We start from the raw sequence: 21092 nt of genomic DNA on the forward strand, positions 1-21092 counted from the left end.
TCTCTTATCTTCTTTACCATCTGATTGGGTACTAACAATTTGCTGCTTGTAAGTCTTGTAGGTCCAGTTGGGTTTTTTTTATGTATGAGTGTTAGAATGATGCTTTCTGTCCTTCGTTCTTTTAAATGTAGGATTCATTTTTCCAGAAGTAGGGGAAGAAGTCTTCTGTGTGTATCCTTGTTCTGGCATTGGTATAGGTTTTGTTTAGCATACTGTTATCCATAGGAACTGTGGGCACAAAGATTTTGGTCATTGTATTAGTCTACTCAGGCTGCCATAACAGAGTACTACAGACTGGGGGTGGCTTAAACAACAGAAATTTATTTTCTCACAGTTTCAAAGGCTTGACATCCAAGAACAGATGCTGGCAGGGTTGTTTCTGGTAACACCTCTCTTCTGGGTTTATAGACACAACTTCCTTCTTGGAGTGCCCTCACATGGCCTTTTCTCTACATGCACACTCCTGATATCTCTCTTCTTCCTGTAAGGATACCAGTGCTATTGGATCAGAGCCCCATCCTAATGACATCATTTAAGTTTAATTACCTCCTTGAAGGCCCTGTTTGCAAATACAGTCACTCTGGGGGTTAGGGCTTCAACATATGAATTTGGGGGGAGGGGAGACACAATAACAGTCATATTTGCTGTTCATAGCTCATTCATTCATTCAGCCTTTATTGAATATGTACTATGAACCAGACAATATGTGTCTAGAGAGTGTAATAAAAAGCCCTCAAGGAGCTAATTGCTTATTAGAGGAGATACGTAAATAAACAGATAATTACAAAATAGCATAATGATACCATGGACAGTGATGATATGAACACATTGAGCAGAGGCCTGTAACACAGACTGGGGAGGGGGAGTCATAAAGGGCTTCCCAGAGGAAACAATTCCAAAGGTGAGTCCTAAAAGACAAGGGGCAACTTGACCACCAAGTGCAATGTATTCTTCCTGGTTTGATCCTGGGTTAAGTAAACAAACCATAAAGGACATTTTAGAATAATTGGGAAGATCTGAATGTAGACTACATGTTAGGTAATATCATCAGTTAAATATTTTGGGTGTGATTATGGTAATGTGTTCTTGTTTTTAAGAGATACTTGCTGGAGTTTTAGGGATTAAGTTTCATGATGTCTGTAATTTTCAGGTGGTTCAGAGAGAGAGAGCTAAAGTAAATGTGGCAAAAAGAGTGGGATAACTGGAGAACCTAGATGAAGGGCATATGTTCATTGTGCTATTCTATTCACTTTTCTTTGGGTTTGAAACTTTCAAAGAAAAAGTTGCAGTGGTGGGAATAGGTATAGGGAGGAATTAGTCTGGCAAAGAATTGTGAGAAAGATTGCAGGCAGAGGGCCCACAGGGAAAATAGCAGCCGAGGGAGAGCAATGAGGCTAGCGCTGTAAGTCAGAAGCCAGATCACGAAAGGCTCACATACTGTGTTAAGGAGTTTGGGTTTTTTCCCTGACAGGGAGAGATACTAAAGGATTTTAAGGGAGGATGGGTAACAAAGGACGAAATTTGCATTTTGGATCAATGATTTTGGCAGTTGGAAAATGGATTGGAGTAGTGTAGAGGACTCTTTAGAAGACTGTTCTGTCAGGGCCGGGGTTAGAATAACGGTGGCCAAAACTAAAGTGGTACCATGTTTCCCCGAAAATAAGACCTAGGCAGACAATCAGCTCTAATGCGCCTTTTGGAGCAAAAATTAACATAAGACCTAGTCTTATTTTATTATAAGACAGGGTATAATATAATATAATATATAATATAATATAATATAATATAATATAATATAATATAATATAATATAATATAATATATATAATACTGGGTCTTATATTAATTTTTGCTCCAAAAGATGCATTAGAGCTAGGTCTTATTTTGGAGGAAACACGGTATCTGGGGAGGCGAGAAGTGAACATGTTTGTAAGATAATAAGGGTAGCAATGGTAGGTAGACAAGGAAAAGTTAGAGTAACTCCCATATTTTTGGCTTGGAAAACTGGAGTTCTTTTGGAAAATGGGATTCTTTTATAAGATGTATTATCCACTTTAATCATGTTACAAGTTTCAACGTAAATTCTACCTCATTTGTGAAACCTTCCTCACATTTCTTCTTGAACTAATTTCTCTTCAGAACACCTATATAGCTCTCCGCCCTTTTAGCGCTTATTTTTATATATACTCTACATTTTTTTCCACCTGTATATGTCTTCACTGGTCATTTATATTGTAAAGGCTAGGCTCTCTCTCTCTATATATATATCTATTTAAAATTGTTTTAAAAATTATTTTACAACACTTGGTTAGGAGCTGTATATTTGATAATTATTTGACAAATGTTTGTTGAATCACTGGATAGGATATTAAGAGAATTTCATGATGATATTATATAAAGATGAATTTACTTAATAGAATTCTGCTAAGTTCTTTGTGCTATTTGGAGGTAGTTACTCTGTATTTTAATGTAATGAAATTTTTAAAGAAAACACCCTGAATTGACCAAAAAATAAAAATAAAACGTTCAGGTTAGTCATGTATTTGATTTTTTCCCCCCTGGACACCTGCCTCCTTTGTCATGGATGTTGTCTTGCTTTTGTGTGGACACTTTCTAGTCCCCAGCTTGTATCCTTCAAGATTATCGCTGGCGTTAGAAAGATGAGGCTTTCATGCTAGTTCCCTGCCAGGGCAGAACTTCTTTTCAGCTTCTTCCCTTTAATAGTGACTCATTGAGAATGGCAACAAGTAGGTAGGGCTCTTCCAGAATAAGAGATGGTGAGCTTGTGCTTTAAAGGATATCATCAATTCATTCATAGAAGTACTAGCTTGGAACAAGTGGCAGAAAAACAGCAATATCAAGCATGATTCTTTCTTTTTTTAATGCTCTGAGCTTGCCTGATAAACTCATACGATAAACTGATAGATACGTAGCAGATTAAGGGGATTGCTGTTGGAAGCATTGCTTTGGATGTGATACAAGAATCTATGCTAAATTGAAATTGACATGGTGCATGAGGATTCATTTTGGAAATTTCTCACCAAATGGTAGTTTATCTAATTGGTATGCTTTGAAGTCTTAATAGCTTGTCTAGCAATCAGTAAATCTAGTTGAGTGTCTCGTAGGTACAATAGCAGTGAGTCAGGCTGTTGCAATATCCCATATTTTGATCACATCAAGTCCTCTTTCTTGTTCAATGACCTCACTCCATTTTCCACTCGTCTTGTCAGATCCCTGGAAGCATTTTTTTCCCCTTAGCCAGCCTTTAATACTCCTTTACCATTACTATCAATTCTATGAGACTTCTTCCTTTCCTTCCATTTTTCTGTAGTACTCTTGTCCTGGGTCCAGTCAGCCACCTGACCTCTCTCTGTTCTCACACCTGGGCCGCTGAGTGCTTCTGGAGAAAATCATACAACTGTGTATCTCGGGGCCAGAATAAATTTATGACTTCCAACATTACTTGGATCTTCAGAGTTCCCTCTTCTTCTGAGGGCTCTTCTAGACTTTTACCTCTCTTTCTAAACTTCATGTCTCCACCATTTTTCTCCCTAGTCTTAGCAGATGATCTTGCTTTTTATTTCACTGAAAAACTAGAGGCCATCAAGTAAAACTTCCGTTAGTTTCTTATCAGCAGACACATCCATCCTTTCTTCTTGTCTTTGTGTTTAAGTCTAAACTTTATACCTGTTTGTGAATTTCTTTTTATGCAATATAGTATTTTTTTTAAATTTAGTTTCAGGTGTACAAAACAATGTACTAGTTAGACATTTACACCCCTCACAAAGTGATACCGCCCTCCCCCAATCTACTACCCCTCTGACATCGTATAGAGCTGTTACAATTCCATTGACTATTCCCTATGCTGTACTCAATATCCTGTGACTATCTATCTGTCTATCTATCATCTATATTAAATTATAGTTGACATTGATTATTATTCAGCTTCAGGTGTACAGCGCAGTGATCAGGCATCTACACTGTCCATGAAGTGGTCTCCCTAATAAGACAACTGCCCATCTGACACCCTACAAAATCTTTACAACATGATTGATTATATTCCCCAAACTGTCTTTCGTATCCCCATGGCAGTTTTATGGTTACTAATTTGTGCTTTCTAATCCCCCCACCTTCTCCCTCATCCCCGCCCCCCTCCCATCTAGCAACCCTCGGTTTTTTCTCTGTATTTCTGAGACTGTTTCTGATTAGTTTGCTCATTTATTCTATTCTTTAGATTCTACATGTAAGTGAGAAATAAGTCTTTCTCTGTCTGACTTATTTCACTTAGCATAATGTTCTCTAGGTCCATCCATATCATTGCAAATGGTAATATTTCATTCTTCTTTATGGCCAAGTAATACTCCATTGTATAAATGTACCACAGTTTCTTAATCCAGTTGTCTACCGATGGGCATTTTGGTTGTTTCCATGTCTTGGCTATCGTGAATAGTGCTGCAATAAACATAGGGGTGCATTATATTTTTTCGAATTAGCATTTTGGATTTCTCTGGATAGATAACTAAGAGTGGAATTGCTGGGTCATAAGGTAGTTCCATTTCCATTTTATAATCTGTTATTAGTTCAAAGAGGTTGTTTTCCTTTTTTTTTTTTTTGTCGATTCTTTCCAATTTTCTACATAAACTATCATGTCATCTGCAAGCAAAGATAGTTTTATGTCTTCCTTTCCAGTCTGTACACCTTTTTTCTTGGCTTTATTGCATTAGCAAGAACTTGAAATATGATGTTGAAAAGGAGTGGTGAGAGGAGACAGCCTTGCCTTGTACCTGGTTTTAGTGGGAAAGCTTCCATTTTCTCACTATTAAATATGATGTTAGCTATAGGTTGTTTGTAGATAGTCTTTATTAAGTTGAGACGGTCCCTTTCTGTTCCTACTTAGTTGACTGAGAGTTTTTATTATGACTAGGTGTTGGGTTTTGTCAAATGTTTTTTCTGCATCTATTGATACGGTCTGTGATTTTTTGTTTTCAGTCTTTTGGTATGATGGATTACGTTAATTGATTTTCTAGCCTTGAATACCTGGGATAAATCCCACTTGGTTTTGGTATGAATTCTTTTTATACTTTTCTGGATCTGATTTGTTAATATTTTGTTATGGATTTTTGCATCTATATTCATGAGAGATATTAGTCTGTGGTTTTCTTTTCTTCTAATGTCTGTGTCTAGTTTTGGTATCAGGGTAATGTTGGCCTCAAAGAATGAGTTAGGAAGTATTCCTGTGTTCTGTCTTCTGAAAATGATTGTATAGAATTGGTATAATTTTTTCCTCAAATATTTGGTAGAATTTATCAGTTTACCTGGGCCTGGTGCTTTCTGTTTTGGAAGGTTGCTCATTTTTGATTCAGTTTCTTTAATAGACGTAGGTGTTCATTCCTTTTTAATGCTGAGAAGTAGTCCATTGTGTGAATATACCACAATTTGTTTACTCATTTGAAGATGTTGTTCTAATATAAACTGATTCCTGTTGTTTCTGATGAGAAAGAAGTCAGTGACAGTTCATATGGTTGTTTCTATGTATTGTGTCATTTTTATCTATGGCTTCTTTCAAGATTTTGTCTCTACCTTTGTTTTTTAGCAGTTTGACTTTGATATGCCTATGTGTGGTTTTCTTTGTATTTTTCCTGTTTAGGATTTTCTGAGCTTATTAATCTGCAAAGTAGTGTCTTTCGCCAAATTTGTAAAGTTTTCTGACATGATTTTCAAATATTTTTTCCAGCCCAATCACTCCTTTTCTTCTGGGACTGCACTTTTGCATTTGTTAGACCTGTCAATACTGTTCTACAGCTCGTGGAGGCTCAATTAGTTTATTTCCAATCGTTTTTACTCTGTTTCTCATATTGGTTTACTCTACTGATGCACTTTTGATTTCACTTACTCTTTCTTATAACATTTCCATTTTGTTGTTAAGCTCATGCAGTGAAATGCATATTTCTAGTATGTTTCAGTTCTGTCATTTCAGTATAATTTTTTTTTATAGTTTCAATTTCTCTGCTGAGAGTTCTTATTTGTTAAAAGCTTGTAAGTATATTTTCCTTTATATCTTTTCCATAGTTAAAATAGGCGCTTTAAAATCCTTGTTTGCTAATTCTAATATCTTGGTCACCTTGGACTCCTTTTTCATTGATTGCCTTTTTTCTTGACCAGGAGTTGGAATCAAAAGCATTATCCTAAATAAGAAACCAGAATAAAAACTATGCACTGTATGATTTTATTCAAATGAATTTCTAGAAGAGACAAAATTATAGTGAGAGAAAAACAGATCAGTGGTTGCCAGTGGCTTAGGGTGGAGGGAAGGGATTGATTACTGTATATACGGTGTTTCCCCCAAAATAAGACCTAGCTGGACAATCAGCTCTAATGAGTCTTTTGGAGCAAAAATTAATATAAAACACGATCTTATTTTAATATAAGACTGGGTATGATATGATATGATATAATACATAATAATACTGGGTATAACATGATATAATATAATACAATATAATGCTGGGTCTTATATAATACTGGGTCTTATATTAATTTTTGCTCCAAAAGACACATTAGAGCTGATTGTCTAGCTAGGTCTTATTTTCAGGGAAACATGGTGGTAAATATTTTAGGTCTGCATACCATACGGTCTTTTTCACAACCATTCAACTCTGTTGTAGCCTGAAAGAAGCCATAGACAATATGTAAACAAAATGACTGTGGCTGTGTTCCTGAAAAACTTTACTTACGAAAATGGTGGCAGCCTGAGCCACAGGCTATAGTTTGCCAACTTCTGTTCTTGACTATGAATCATGTTTCCTGTTTCTTCTTATGTTGGTAATTTGGGATTAGATCCTGAATATTGTAAATAATGCATTGTAGAGACTCTGGATTCTGTTATGTATTGTTATATATTTTTTTTAAAAAGCATGTTGTTTTTTTATTGAGTATTTTATCACTCAATAATCCTTTTATCAGATAGGCATTTAGCCAATATTTTCTCCTAGTCTGTGACTTGCCTTTTCACTTTATAATAGTGTTTTTTGAAATGCAAAAGTTTAAATTTTGATAAAGTCCAGTTTACCTTTCTTTTGTGGTTCACATATTTTGTGTTCCAAAAATTCTTTGTTTAACCCAAATCAAAAATCAATTTAATTAGAGGTATGGAGTTGTTTACATTTTTGTAAGTGTGTTTAATGGAAGAAACTTAATTCTTCTATCTACTTCTGCATTTAATCTATTGCAGTATGTTGTTTGGTTAAAGTATATGAAGAAAATCTGGTGATAAACACAGATCTGTATTTGGAAAAGTAGAGTATTTTAATAGCCTTTTTAGATAATTGTGGGTATTATTTGATAGTACGCCAACACTTGAGAGGTTATAGTTTCTTATAGGTTAGTTGCATTGTAGAATCTGAAACCACATCAATGAACTTTTTGCATTGTTATATTAAAATGTTTGGCTTGCCTTACCCTTTGATGGATCTTTTAACTATGTTGTGTAGGGGAGGAAAAATTTTCACCTCTACCTTATTTGGTTCAACATCTGAGGTCTGTGAATTAAACTGACAAAGACAGATTAGCAGGAGGAAAAAAACAGTGTTTACATGTGCAATGTGATACATGTGGGAGAACTCAGTAATAAGTAACTCAAAGAGGTGGTTTGAATTTGGGGCTTGTGTACCATCTTAATAGGTGAAGGGGAGAGGTGAGAAAGGCACTTACAGGAAAACCAATGACTTTTTAGGATGGTGAGAAAGGGCACTTATGGGAGTTTTTGGAAAGATAAATGCGTTTTCAGGAGAACAGATGAGATAAAAAGTTTGTGATAATGTTTGTCTATACACATATGAGTGGTTTTTCTGTCTTTTTCAGGGCCATAAAACTCCCCTGGAGAAGGGGTTTAGAATGTAGTTCTTATTCACTTCCTTTCTCCTCAGAGTAGAACTGCCTTGAAGAGGAATTTATAATAGCTTTCTTTTCTCGAAGTTGCTGCTTTAAATTAGATAAGGGAAATTCATAGAAGACTTTATTCTGCATCTGTGGACCTTCAAATGTCTTCAGTTTAAAATAATCTTTATACCAATTCTGTAGTTCCAGGTGGGTCTCAGTGTTGATTTAGTATCCCAATGCGTTGATGATTTGGAAAATATTGGTTCAGAGTTAGTTAGATCTTCCTAGTGTTGACACATTTTATTATACAATATTTAAAGAATCACAATATTTTATATCACTGTTGATCTCATCAGAATAGACTTTATAAGTAGTGGGAAGCTCCCAATGGCTGGTACAAAATTATAATTTTCACTTGAAAGCATGAATTTTATTGTTGGCAATACTGTTAGTTGTTGCCTTTGAAATAATAAGAGTTCTTTATTCATTTTCAAGAAATAACCATAGTTTGTTGATCAGTTGTTCTTTGAAGTAAAAATGGTGTCTCATGACAAAAGAGGTTTAGTTTAGCTCACAGTTCAAATGATCTCACAAGTGTTTTTCCTTGAGACAACCATTGTATTTTGGCATTTAGCAGTTCAGCAATCCGAATACTAAAAAGATGTGTATTTAAGGGTTGAAATTTAATAAAATTGTTTTTTATGGCTGTATCACAGGTATCCTTGCCCCTCCCCCCCAACTACAAGTGTGTGGCACTAAAGAATACAATGGCTAATAGTATAATTTGATGCCATTTTTTGATTTGTGTACGGTGCCAATATTTTTATCCACTATAGTTTTTATACTGTAAGTGTACTCTAAGTGACAACAGAGTTGTTCTTGGATAAACCAGGAAATTCTAAAAAGTTATTTACCTTGGATTATGTGAGCATAATTTGTGTTTGTTGCCAAGAATTCACACACAACATTATCTTTGGTGATTAGTTGGTGATAATACTAGACGAATATAAACAAAATAGCAAGTCTAGCCACATCTATAGATTTGTTTATTTGTAAAGCAAAATTATAGTTCCACAGATGAAACCCTAAATCTTCAAATTTGCAGCAAAATCTTTTTCTTTTTTTTCCTTTTTTTTTTTTAAAGGTTTTCTTGGGGAAGGGGAACAGGACTTTATTGGGGAACAGTGTGTATTTCCAGGACTTTTTTCCAAGTCAAGTTGTTGTCCTTTCAGTCTTAGTTGTGGAGGGCGCCGTTCAGCTTCAAGTTGTTGTCCTTTCAGTCTTAGTTGTGGAGGGCGCAGCTCAGCTCCAGGTCCAGTTGCCGTTGCTAGTTGCAGGGGGTGCAGCCACCATCCCTTGTGGGAGTCGAACCGGCAACCTTGTGGTTGAGAGCCCACGCTCCAGCCAACTGAGCCATCCAGGAGGCAGCTCAGCTCAAAGTGCCATGTTCAATCTTAGTTGCAGGGGGCAGAGCCCACCATCCCTTGCGGGACTCGAGTTGAACCAGCAACCAGTGGGTTGAGAGCCCACTGACCCATGTGGGAATCGAACCGGCAGCCTTCGGAGTTAGGAGCACAGAGCTCCAACTGCCTGAATCACCGGGCTGGCCCCCCAAAATCTTTAATTTAATGAATTACTGTACCATTGAAAAGTGATGCTGCCATGATTTATTTTACTGACTTTTTCATCCAGCAAGCATGTAGCAATGTCAGCTGTACCAAGTTGTACTTCTACAGTTAATACAGTACAGTAACTTACCCGGGTAAGATGCTTCCGTGGCTTTTTCTTTTTTAGTTTGAAAGGCTTTGACAACTTTTAAAATTTTGAAAAATTCATCACATCTGCATTTAAAATACTCAATTCCTTTTTCTTTAAATTCTGAATGATTGGTCTCAAAATGTAACTATAACATAACTGGCACAATATAATTAGAAAACGTTCTGTTGCTTAAGACAGTAAGGTAAATTATTAAGATCTATAAAGCCAAGAGACAGATGGCTTTTGTCATGCTTTGGTTTCTTATTTACAATTTTGCCCAAATTCACTCTTTCCATAGGTCAGATAACTCTAGGCCAGTTGCATCTTTTTAGTATCTTAAGATATATACATTGGAGCTGTGGGTTGAGAAAGTGAGTCTTCTAATCTCCCTTTTTGAGCCAGTGATTTATTTTTAAATGTAAGAGAGAAATTACAAGTAAATTTTCTTTTATTTTAGAAAAAATACTAAAAGTAATATATTTTAAATAGAACTTAAAAATTGAGAAAGGTTTTTTAAAAAATTAAATATTACAAAGCAATGAAAAGTACTTCTTTCAACTTAGATGCATGGAGAACTTTGAAATTTTACAGTAGTGATTTATTGTACAATAAGGAAATTATAGAGATTACAGCAAGTATTATTAAAGTAGCTAGTGAACACAACAGAACTACTGAGAAGGAAAAAATTTGAGAGATTAAATTATATCCTAAAACTACTACCTTAGAAATTGCTGGAAAACAAAGAATACAGAAGCATATATTCCATTAGCCGTCAAAGTGATATTATCACTTGTCGTGTGGTCTCAGGAAAACTCCATTGTAGACTCATGAAAGAATGAGAGTGAAAAAAGCAAATAATTTTAGTGTTATTATTTTTGTTTAGTGTAATTAGTTTTTGCTTTCATAGACCAGGCCCTCCAAGGGCTTTGGGGACTGTGAACCTTGTGCAAACTGCTGTTCTAGATTATTTGTTCCATACCTAGGGTTTCCACTACTATCTTTATGTTAGTGACACTGCCATCTGTGTCCCCAGCCCAGACTACTAGTATATTCCCTCGTATTCGACTTGTATGTCACGGCCTGCTGCACCACCTGGGCCACTTCCTTAGCGTGTGCATTCTTACTCTGTAGCCTTTGCACATGCTGTTTGTTCTGCCTAGAATTTCTTGTTTCTTTTATTCATTCACCTGGAAAACTGGATTGTGAGCTTCTTGGGGGCAGGAACGGGGCATCTTCATATCCCCAAATTTTAGCAGAATGCCTAGGACTAGGCTGCTCAATAAAGTTGTTGAATTAAATTGAATAAAGGAAGAATTCTAGCCTCATAAACTAATTTTGCTGTTCATCCCAGGATAAATTATTTCTGCTTTATGTCTGATCCCATTCATTCTATATTGATCTGTATTAGCTTCAGTTTCAGTGAAAAGAATTTCATAACCTACCCCAAATTCGGGACACATAACCCTATAATATTAACTCACCCAACAGCTTTTGTTTTGTTTCCTTTCACCTTGCCTGGAGTGTAATATATTATGAAAGGAAGATATTTGGCCAAGGACTTAATTTTTAGCTCTGTCTCTAACTGTTGAGGATATTTCATAGGACACTTAATATTTCCTCCTCTCAAAATCACCTGATTTCCACCACCACTAGTGGTGAAAAAAATTTAGTGTCTCTGAAGGAAAACATTCTAATATCCATAACTAATAACTAATATTTATTAAGCTCTTAACTATATGCGAGAGACTGTTCTAAGTGTTTTACATATTTTAACTCATTTAATCTGCTAACACCTCTATGAGAGGTAGATTCTTTTATGCTCCCCATTTTACTTTAAGAAAATGAGGCACAGAAAAGTAACTTGGCAAATGTTGCATAGGTAGTAATAGGGTCTGGATTTGAACTTAGAGCTTAATTTGGCTCCAGAGGCTGTTCTTAACTACTGTAAGTAGCTTTCTCTCAAATCTAAATACATTACTTTCATGATTAATCTATTGTCGCACATATGCACAGATGCCCATTATATCATTATTTATAATTGTGAAATTAAAAATAAAAGAATACCTAAATAAATAATGATATATATGTACAATTGATAGTTATTTAAAAATCATGTTTTTGAAGAATACTTAATGATATGGAAAAATACATTAGGTTAAAAGAATAAGATAAATATTACAATATTTGAGAAGCATATATAATGGATTTGTGTGTCAGATATGCTTACATAAATATACAAATATTTATTTTAAAGGACTGAGAAGAAGTATAATAATGATTCTTTGTTAGTAGTGCAATTGTGAGAAACTGAGTTAAAAAAATACTTAAAAAATAACACTTGTTGGATACATCTTGTGCTAGGCACCATATTCAATTCTTTATGTGTGTTTTCTCAGTGAACTCTCTCATGAGTCCCATGCTTCAGGTACTGCTCTTCTTTCAGATGAAGAACCTGAGGCCTAGAAAGATGAAATAACTTGTCTAGGGGCATACAACCAGTAATTAGAAGAGTTGGGACCTCTGTGTAAGATAATTTATGTTTTATATTTTGTAAACTTTTTATAATTTGTAGTATTTAATCAAAACGAAAATTAATTTTAAAAAATTATGCAATCATTGGGACCTACAAGAAGTCAGGCTTACATAATCTGGTAGGGTTTATTCATCTGAACCATTCATTCCCTGAACTAGCTATTCAAAATAACAGAAGCATGGGACTTGAACGAAATTAGACCAGTCATCAAAAAAGTGAAAAGTGGGGCCGGCCTGCTGGCTCAGGTGGTTGGAGCTTCAGGCTCCTAACTCCGAAGGCTGCCGGTTCGATTCCCACATGGGCCAGTGGGCTCTCAACCACAAGCTTGTCAGTTCAACTCCTTGAGTCCTGCAGGGGATGATGGGCTGTGCCCCCTGCAACTAGCAACAGCAACTGGACCTGGAGCTGAGCTGCGCCCTCCACAGCTAAGATTGAAAGGACAACAACTTGACTTGGGGGAAAAAAAAAAAGTCCTGGAAGTACATGCTGTTCCATCTTAAAAAAAAAAAAGTGAAAAGTGGTTTCTATTCTACCAACAATTTTTTTTACCATCTACTATAGGGGATTGATTTTCTTTTTTTTCCTAGCCTGGGTCACAGGTAGTAGTACCCTTTCATGAAGTGAAATCTGATATATATGGTTCAGGCTGATTAACGTATAAGGCTGAGCATTTTTATGACAGTTTAAGTTGTTTGCTAGCAGTTGTGATTGTGGTTGTGGTTGCTAGTAGTGCCATTTGTCTTGTTGGATCCCAGTGAGGTAGACGTGGCCAAATGTCCACAGGAAAATATTTTTGTGTGCATATGTGGAATGTCCCCATGGGCATGGTAAGAGGATTTTTCTAATATAAATGTATATATGTAATTGAAAAGTGTGTTTAATGAAGTTAGAGATATTCGGTGAGCCTCTGTAATCTTCAAGAATCACATTGATCAAAGAAGACAACTGTAATGTTTTTCTACGATTATTGCATTGTCAAGGAGTGACTAGTACACCGGAAACTAAACACACACACACACACACACACACACACACACACACACGTAGACTAAATGGATCATTGAACCCACAACATATTTCACATATTCTTATGGTAAGAGAATTCTGACTCCTCATGTATTTTTTAACTTGAAGAGTATGTTGTACAGGGAACACATCTACCTATGCACCTTTTATTAGAAAAGTATTAGAGAATTTTTCCTCTAGCAGGAAGTTAATTTAGAGAGGACAATACTGGAGATTAAAGAGGAAAATGCCCACGGAGTCATTTCTCACATAAGTAGACCTTGTCATTAGGGGGTCACACTAATGTTAGTGAATCAGTGAATGAATGTGTGTGATGCACACACACACACACACACACACACACACACACACCTGCACTTTATCTATGAAATAGAGAACAGGGGTGTGTAGAGGATCGGGTCACGGGAAAGAAGAGACCTCAACAATTTCTTAAGTGACTTGCTCCCTTTCAAAGATGTAAGGCTACTGGGCCGGCCCGGTGGCTCTGGCGGTTGGAGCTCCCTGCTCCTAACTCCAAAGGCTGCCGGTTCGATTCCCACATGGGCCAGTGGGCTCTCAACCACAAGGTTGCCAGTTCAATTCCTCGACTCCCACAAGGGATGGTGGGCTCCGCCCCCTGCAACTAAGATTGAACCAATAGCACCTTGAGCTGAGCTGCCTCCCGGATGGCTCAGTTGGTTGAAGCCGGTTTCGACTCCCGCAAGGGGTGGTGGGCTGTGCCCCCTGCAACTACCAACGGCAACTGGACCTGGAGCTGAGCTGCACCCTCCACAACTAAGATTGAAAGGACAACAACTTGACTTGGAAAAAAGTCCTGGAAGTACACACAGTTCCCCAATAAAGTCCTGTTCTCCTTCCCCAGTAAAATCTTTATATATATATAAAAAAAAGATGTAAGGCTACTAAAGAAACAGAAGAGGAATAAAATTGTTTCTCTCACTGAAGAAAACTGGGAACATTTTTCTTAGGATATAACTCTTCCCAACCTTTTCATCTCATTTTCACCTTTAAAATCCAGTAAAAGTAATTGAAACATTTCCCCATTATACTGTCCACTGATCTGGGTAAGCCTGTTGCTTTCAGCCATAAACCTTATGACAATCAAGTGTAATACCAGGAATTTCTTATGCTGACCCTGTTTCGTTATTGGTATTTTCAGTCCTGAGCAGGGTGCCTGACTGTCCACATCCTGGGAAATCCCTCAGGTCCAGGCAAATCAGGCAGTTGTTCACCCTAATCCAGAGTGTGTATGTCACACTCTAGGGCTGGGGCCGGTATGGCAGTGTAAGAGGGAGGAAACCGATGGAAATGAGAAGTCCTGAAGTATGAAGAGAAGATTTTTTTCTTTTTGAAGAATGTTTACTATAGCTAAGAAAATAGGAAAATCAATAAGCCAGTAACTGTGTTTAGTAGTGAATTAGAGATGAGTATTAAATGGGCCCCTGTGTTTGGTACTGCATTCTTCAGTACCCATACCAAAGGACTAGTTGGGAAATAAGAGAAATGCCATAATGATTTTGAGCCCTCCTTGAACGTAGAAGAACATTCTGCGTTCAGTGGGTTTTAGTTCTGGGGGCACTTTTTCCTGCTCCGGTGAACCTTATTTTATTAGCAAGTGGAAATGGGAACATTTTTACTTTCAAATTTTACTTGCCTTTATGCAATTATGGACCCCTTGAAACATTATCTGTATCTATAGTTAGTACTTAGAGTAAGACTTCCTATAACATACCTGGCAGATCAATTTTGGGTTTTACTTTGCCTTGATGTCTTTCCCCCCTTAGTCTTTTTCTTGCTTTCTTATCTTACAGAGAGGTGTGGGAAATGGAACTGGATAGACTCAAGAATCAGGATGGCGAAATAAATCGGAACATTATGGAAGAGACAGAGCGGGCCTGGAAGGCAGAGGTAAGAAGAGCTGATTTCGGGCTTCCAGATGGTGTATCCTTTTGGTATAGTATTATACCACTAAGCCATATAATTATTATACTATATGGCCACTAAGCATTTGTTTTAACTATCTCGGGGTAGCTTTGTGTATATAAAATTAATAAAGTTGCTGTGTGTGTGGTTTCTTTAGATCTTATCACTAGAAAGTCGGAAAGAGTTGCTGGTATTGAAGCTAGAAGAAGCAGAAAAAGAGGCAGAACTGCACCTTACTTACCTCAAGTAAGTACCTTCCCATTCTAGAATTTTAATGATCCTGCAGTTTTGTGTTTTGTTTTGTTTTTGTTGTTTAGGTTTGAAACCCTAAGTCAGCTTGTCTGGCACTTATTCTATCTTCACAGGAATTTCAAGGTTATCTCTGTGCAGTAGTAATTGTTCAGTGAATTTGATTCCTCTATTCTAAACTTCCTGATTCTCTAACTCTTTCTACAGTTTTATGGTTTTATATTTTCTATTATATCATCTCCAGTTGTATCAACAGTATCTTTTATGCTGTTAAAGCACAACAAATATCTTTGGAGATATAGTCATTTCTCCTCCTTTTGCCATGGAATCAGGCAGACAAGAACCTTCTCTCTGTGGTTGGTCCTATTTCCCCAATACTTCACTTAAAAGATACTGGAGTTAAAGTGAGACAAATGCCCTAGATCTTTGGCCTTCTCTTGCATTCGTTTCACCCTCTTCTCTCCAGGCCCATTAGTCAGCTACTGTGTGCTATCTCAGAGAGTTAGGAGTTAGTCTCTCTTTAATTCTGTAAATTCCTTTTGGTTTCTTGGAAGGTCAACTCCCCCAACACTAGAGACAGTTCGTTCCAAACAGGAATGGGAGACGAGACTGAATGGAGTTCGGATGATGAAAAAGAATGTTCGGGTAAGTGTACTAATGGGTGATCACTGAGTCTGAGTGAATCTGCATTTAAACACTTCTGGTAATAGGGAGGGACCTTTTGCGTTGCCACTTTGGGCCTGTTCTACCACTCCCTTTGTTTTCTTCATATTGGATGGTGCTGTCTTTCTGGAAAGGCTCACTCAGCTCAGCAGTAAAGGATAATCCTTTCTTTATTTTCTAGGACCAATTTAATAGTCATATCCAGCTAGTGAGGAACGGAGCCAAGCTGAGCAGCCTTCCTCAGATCCCTACTCCCACTTTGCCTCCACCCCCCTCAGAGGTAAGAGTGCTGGTTTTGGGGAGCCAACCTTTCTATGTTGGTGGCAGAACCAGAGTCTTTTACTTGTCCTTTGTAAGAAGATACTGGTTTTACTCTTATATATGTTATTATTTGTATTATTTGGGGTAAAGGTTGCTTGTTGATTTCTGCTCCAGTTTCTTAAACTTTCATTTTCTTTATTTCTTGTCTTCCACCTCCTCCCCTCTACAGACAGACTTCATGCTTCAGGTGTTTCAACCCAGTCCCTCTCTGGCTCCTCGGATGCCCTTCTCCATTGGGCAGGTCACAATGCCCATGGTTATGCCCAGTGCAGATCCCCGTTCCTTGTCTTTCCCAATCCTGAACCCTGCCCTTTCCCAGCCCAACCAGCCTTCACCACCCCTTCCTGGCTCCCATGGGAGAAATAGCCCTGGCTTGGGTTCCCTTGTTGGCCCCCATGGTCCACACATGCCCCCTGCTGCCTCCATCCCGCCTCCCCCAGGCTTGGGTGGTGTTAAGACTTCTACTGAAACTCCCCGGCCCCAACCAGTAGATAAACTGGAGAAGATCCTGGAAAAGCTGCTGACTCGGTTCCCACAATGCAATAAGTAAGTATCTTTAAGAACTAATTTTAAAAAATTTGTCAGAGAAACGTTAATAGGCTAAAATAGGGGAGGTTTCATGGATATCCCCCATGAGTATAGCATAAAATCTCTCTCCCTTTCTTTTGTAGGGCCCAGATGACCAACATTCTTCAGCAAATCAAGACGGCGCGTACCACCATGGCAGGCCTAACCATGGAGGAACTGATCCAGCTGGTAGCCGCACGACTGGCAGAGCATGAGCGAGCGGCAGCAGGTGCTCAGGTGAGAGAAGCTACTTGGGGGAGAATTCAGACCTGCTGAGATGTTGAGGAAGGCAGATTTAAGAAACATTTCAGGTGGGAAGCAGTATTGCAGTCAGGGGTATCAAGTCTGCTTTCTTCCTTTGCTGGACTGGGAACTAAATGACTTCCTTTGTGGTATGTCTGTTACTCAGATTCTTTTCTTACTCTGACAATGTTTCTGCCTACAGCCACTTGGTCGGATCCGGGCCTTGTTCCCTGCTCCATTGGCCCAAATCAGTACCCCAGTGTTCTTGCCTTCTGCCCAAGTTTCATATCCTGGAAGGTCTTCACATGTAAGACTCTTTTTCTTTGAAAACTAGGATGTGGGGCTAGGGGGTGAGGACAGGGGTCAGGGAGGAGGGAGCGGATTTACAGCAGATGGAGTGCAGGAAGAAACCATTCTTTTATCAGCTGGGTTGTTGGCAGCCCCGACTGGGAAAATGCAGATGCTTTTGGCAAGAATCTGTGTTTGAACTTTTATTTGTTCTGGTATAAAATCTTTTTTGCTACGTAGGTGGAATCATGGGCATAAAAAGCAAGGAGACCCAGAGGTTTCTTACTCTTGACTGTCCCTCCCCTATCTGTAGGCTCCAGCCACCTGTAAGTTGTGTCTCATGTGCCAGAAACTTGTCCAGCCCAGTGAGCTGCACCCAATGGCATGTAGCCATGTGCTGCATAAGGAGGTGGGTGCTACATACCATCCTCATTCCCCACTCTTTCTTTTCTGACAACTGAGATAATTTAACTTTTCTTGAACATTTTAGTGTTGATGCTCATCATTAATATCTGAACATAAGGTTTTCAGGAAATTGTGGCTTAAATATCAGCAGAATTCAGAATGATGGCAGCTAGGATCTCCCATGCCTTTTACTCTATTCCTTTTAAGGGACTGGATAAGCAGTTCACACTGTAGCAATTCATACTAGAGCACTTTCTTGGAAAATTGATGATAAGGTCCACATATCTAACTGTTGTTCCAAATATAACATTTTCAGGAGACTTCGCTTAAGTGAGAGGAATGGAGTAGGGAACCCAAATATGAGATTGGTAATTCCATTAACAGAATAGCTTGAAGGCCCGCCTGTTAGAGATTGTCTTCCCAAACTGACTAATTATTCTTATTATGTTATGTTACTCTTATTATGTTACCAGGCAGACTTAAGTCTCATAGCAGCAGGAATGATTCCTTTTTTTACTATTTTGTTTTGTTCATTTTGTTTTTCCAAGGGGTAGAAACTGAATTTACATCTAAATTCTTGGTAAGAGAAAATCCTGATTAAGATTTGAGAGTATGGGTGTTACCAGATGGAAGTTCATCTCACCCTAAATGGAGCATAAGAAAGAGCAAGCCTAGATGTTCAACAAAAAGAGCTTCACATTCTTACTAGCTGATTGTTAGTGTTCCCTTGAAAAGAACAGGCTTACCTGCTCTGAAGATTTTTTTGAGGGGTAACGTCCCTTAGACCTGTTGACCCTTAATGGCTCTCCCTCTCCTCCTTCCTCCATCTTTCCAGATAAACCTGAGGTCTTTCTTTCTTTCTTTCTAGTGTATCAAATTCTGGGCCCAGACCAACACAAATGACACTTGTCCCTTTTGTCCAACTCTTAAATGACGGACCTGACTGGGGAGGAAGAAGAGGAGAAACTGATGTGAACAGGAAGCGCGGGTTCAACATTTCTAAAACTCTATATTTATACAGTGACATATACTCATGCCATGTACATTTTTATTATATAGGTAACGTGTGTATAGAAAGTCTGTATTCAAATGTTCGTAAATGAAAGTATGTATATTATGCAGAAATGTTCCCTTCACCTTGCAGTTCCGTTGAGGGATGCAGATTGTAGCTAAGATGATGTTTAGTTTAGCCTTGAAGTTATGATATTCTTGCCTGGGGCTGTTTTCAAATACAATATAGAAACTATCTAGGAAGCTGCTGTTGCTCTAAGGCCATCCTGCTTTGATTTGGCTCAACCGCTAGTCCGTTTTCTTAAGGCTCATGTGTGCAGATTTGAACCCTGGTGCTCACCCGCGGTCCAGCCAGATGCCTTGCTTACTGAAAGCCTCTGGAAGCCTCAGTGATATTCTGATGACTCTGCTCCAAATAGATAAAGTGAGACTGATTGAGGAGAAAAAAAACAATGTAGCCCTAATAGTTTGACTTTTCATTGAATATTTTACTGTGTTAACGCTCTTATTTGTACATTGACTTCAGGTTTACAGAATATTCTGTTTTACATCAGCAAAATTCACAGTCCAAGAATAACAACATAACCAGGTCACGTTTCCCCCACACCCCTGCCCACTCGACTTCCTAGATCGTCATCTCTTTAGAAACTAGCACATTCTACAGGTCTTCTCTGCACCAAGCCATTCCTTGCCACCACTGACTTGGCCAACCTTGTGAGGTCCTTATCTCCTTCACTGCTGCTCTCCTCTTCTAACTGACCTCCTCCCCCCTGAAGGTTAAGGCAGTTGGTTCACAACCAAGTTGTTTGGTGACCTTGGGTGAGCCCCAGGCAGGCACTGGGGGTGAGGAGATGTCTGTGCAAAATTACTTTTAGAATGATCTTGGGATGCTGGGTTTTAATTTTTGAAGCAAGAAAGCTGTGAGGGAAATTTCCTGTCCTGGGAAAAATGGAGACCAGAGTGATGTGAGGGAGGGAGGTTGGGTTTCAGGTTTATAAGTCATTTGTTCTATGGATAGCTGTCTGGAATTAGATCATTTTTCCACCTCTGCTTATTGAGTACTTCTGGCTTTTAGGTTTATATCTGGGAAAGCTGTGACTCCATTAGATATTTGAGTCTTTTCCTATCCTTTTCTCTTTACTCCTACCAGAAATGGCTTCAGCATCCTTCTTTTTTGGAATAAAAGAAGTATAAACTAAGTGTTAAATTTTTAAAAATTAGCTCCAGGGGAAGGGCATTATTATATTACCAACAGCTGAATTTCCCCCATTCTGGGACCTGGAAATGCTTATTGGCACTAGCAATACATATCAGGGTAGCAAAGAGTTTTCCTTTAAGATTCATCTAAATTCTCTCCTCTCTATTTTTGTTACTCTTTTCCTTCTTTGTTTTTCATCCATGCCTGTCAGCTCTCATGGACATATTCTTTCTCCTCTCTTGCCTTACTTGTCCATATTTATTGACTGGCATCTGTGTAAGAGCTGAGTTTCCCAAGGACCTCCTTGGCATTTTGTAGGGTGATTGAAATGGTCTCAGTGTACTCCCCTCTGTAGAGATTAGATGACTCACTTTCTTTGGTTAATGAAATATTAATGTCTCCCGTTTGGTAGCTGTCATGATCAGGGAATGTGGCAAAATGGAAGACCAGTTCCTTTGTTTTTTTTTGTTTGGGGGGGGGGTAAGATTCATTTTTTTATCTTATAATCTTAAGATTTTATTTCCCCTCAACTTTGTAGCAGCCCTTGGGCCACCTGCAGTATTTTTCATTATCTCTTGAAAATTTAGAAATTAGAAATGAATATAAAGAATATTCTGTTTACTTTCCACAAATCTTTGAAGCCAAAGAAGTAGAGTGAAAAGGGAGGAAGTACGGGGGCTTAACTGCTTTCTAGTAAAAGCCCTTGAAAGCCAACTGTAGCGGGAGGACAAGTGTTTTGGAGAGTTGTGCTTGGGAGCTGGGCTTCATTGTTGCTCTTTTCTCTTTCTTGTTCAGGATCAATCAGAAAGCAATACTGAAGTTTTGTCTACCTTTGGCTATCCTGTTCCTTCTTCCCACTGGTCTGCAGTGGTAAAAACCATGCAGACCAATGGGAAAAGCCCCTAATGTAGTGAGTGGAGGTGGGACAGTCATTTTTCTGGAGTAGAATTTAAAAATAGAGATATAGAATACATACTGTTACAAGCAAGAAGCATTTGTCAAGATTTTCTTTTCTTTTTTTTTTTCCAC

At 38.1% G+C, this 21092-nt stretch overlaps 1 protein-coding gene across 9 annotated transcripts in view; it reads left to right on the top strand.

The window, feature by feature from the left end:
• The window catches only part of RNF214 (ring finger protein 214), a gene marked incomplete at its 5' end in the record, with an annotated part of 33873 nt that extends 12824 nt beyond the window's left edge, over positions 1-21049 (top strand). For 7 of the 9 annotated variants that reach the window (XM_081063137.1, XM_081063134.1, XM_081063138.1 and 4 more), the window contains 9 exons: positions 15007-15103; positions 15276-15364; positions 15922-16012; positions 16212-16310; positions 16521-16897; positions 17023-17155; positions 17364-17468; positions 17763-17858; positions 18723-21049. In XM_081063137.1, the coding sequence (XP_080919263.1) occupies positions 15007-15103; positions 15276-15364; positions 15922-16012; positions 16212-16310; positions 16521-16897; positions 17023-17155; positions 17364-17468; positions 17763-17858; positions 18723-18788 (1153 nt within the window). In that variant the 3' untranslated portion in view covers positions 18789-21049. The remainder of the gene's footprint in view (positions 1-15006; positions 15104-15275; positions 15365-15921; positions 16013-16211; positions 16311-16520; positions 16898-17022; positions 17156-17363; positions 17469-17762; positions 17859-18722) is intronic. The other 2 variants (XR_013994224.1, XR_013994225.1) reach the window with 2 other exon arrangements.
• Between the last annotated feature and the right edge of the window lie 43 nt (positions 21050-21092).

This window comes from Rhinolophus hipposideros, assembly GCF_964194185.1.
Source record: "Rhinolophus hipposideros genome assembly, chromosome: 10".
NCBI classification, from domain to species: Eukaryota; Metazoa; Chordata; class Mammalia; order Chiroptera; family Rhinolophidae; genus Rhinolophus; species Rhinolophus hipposideros.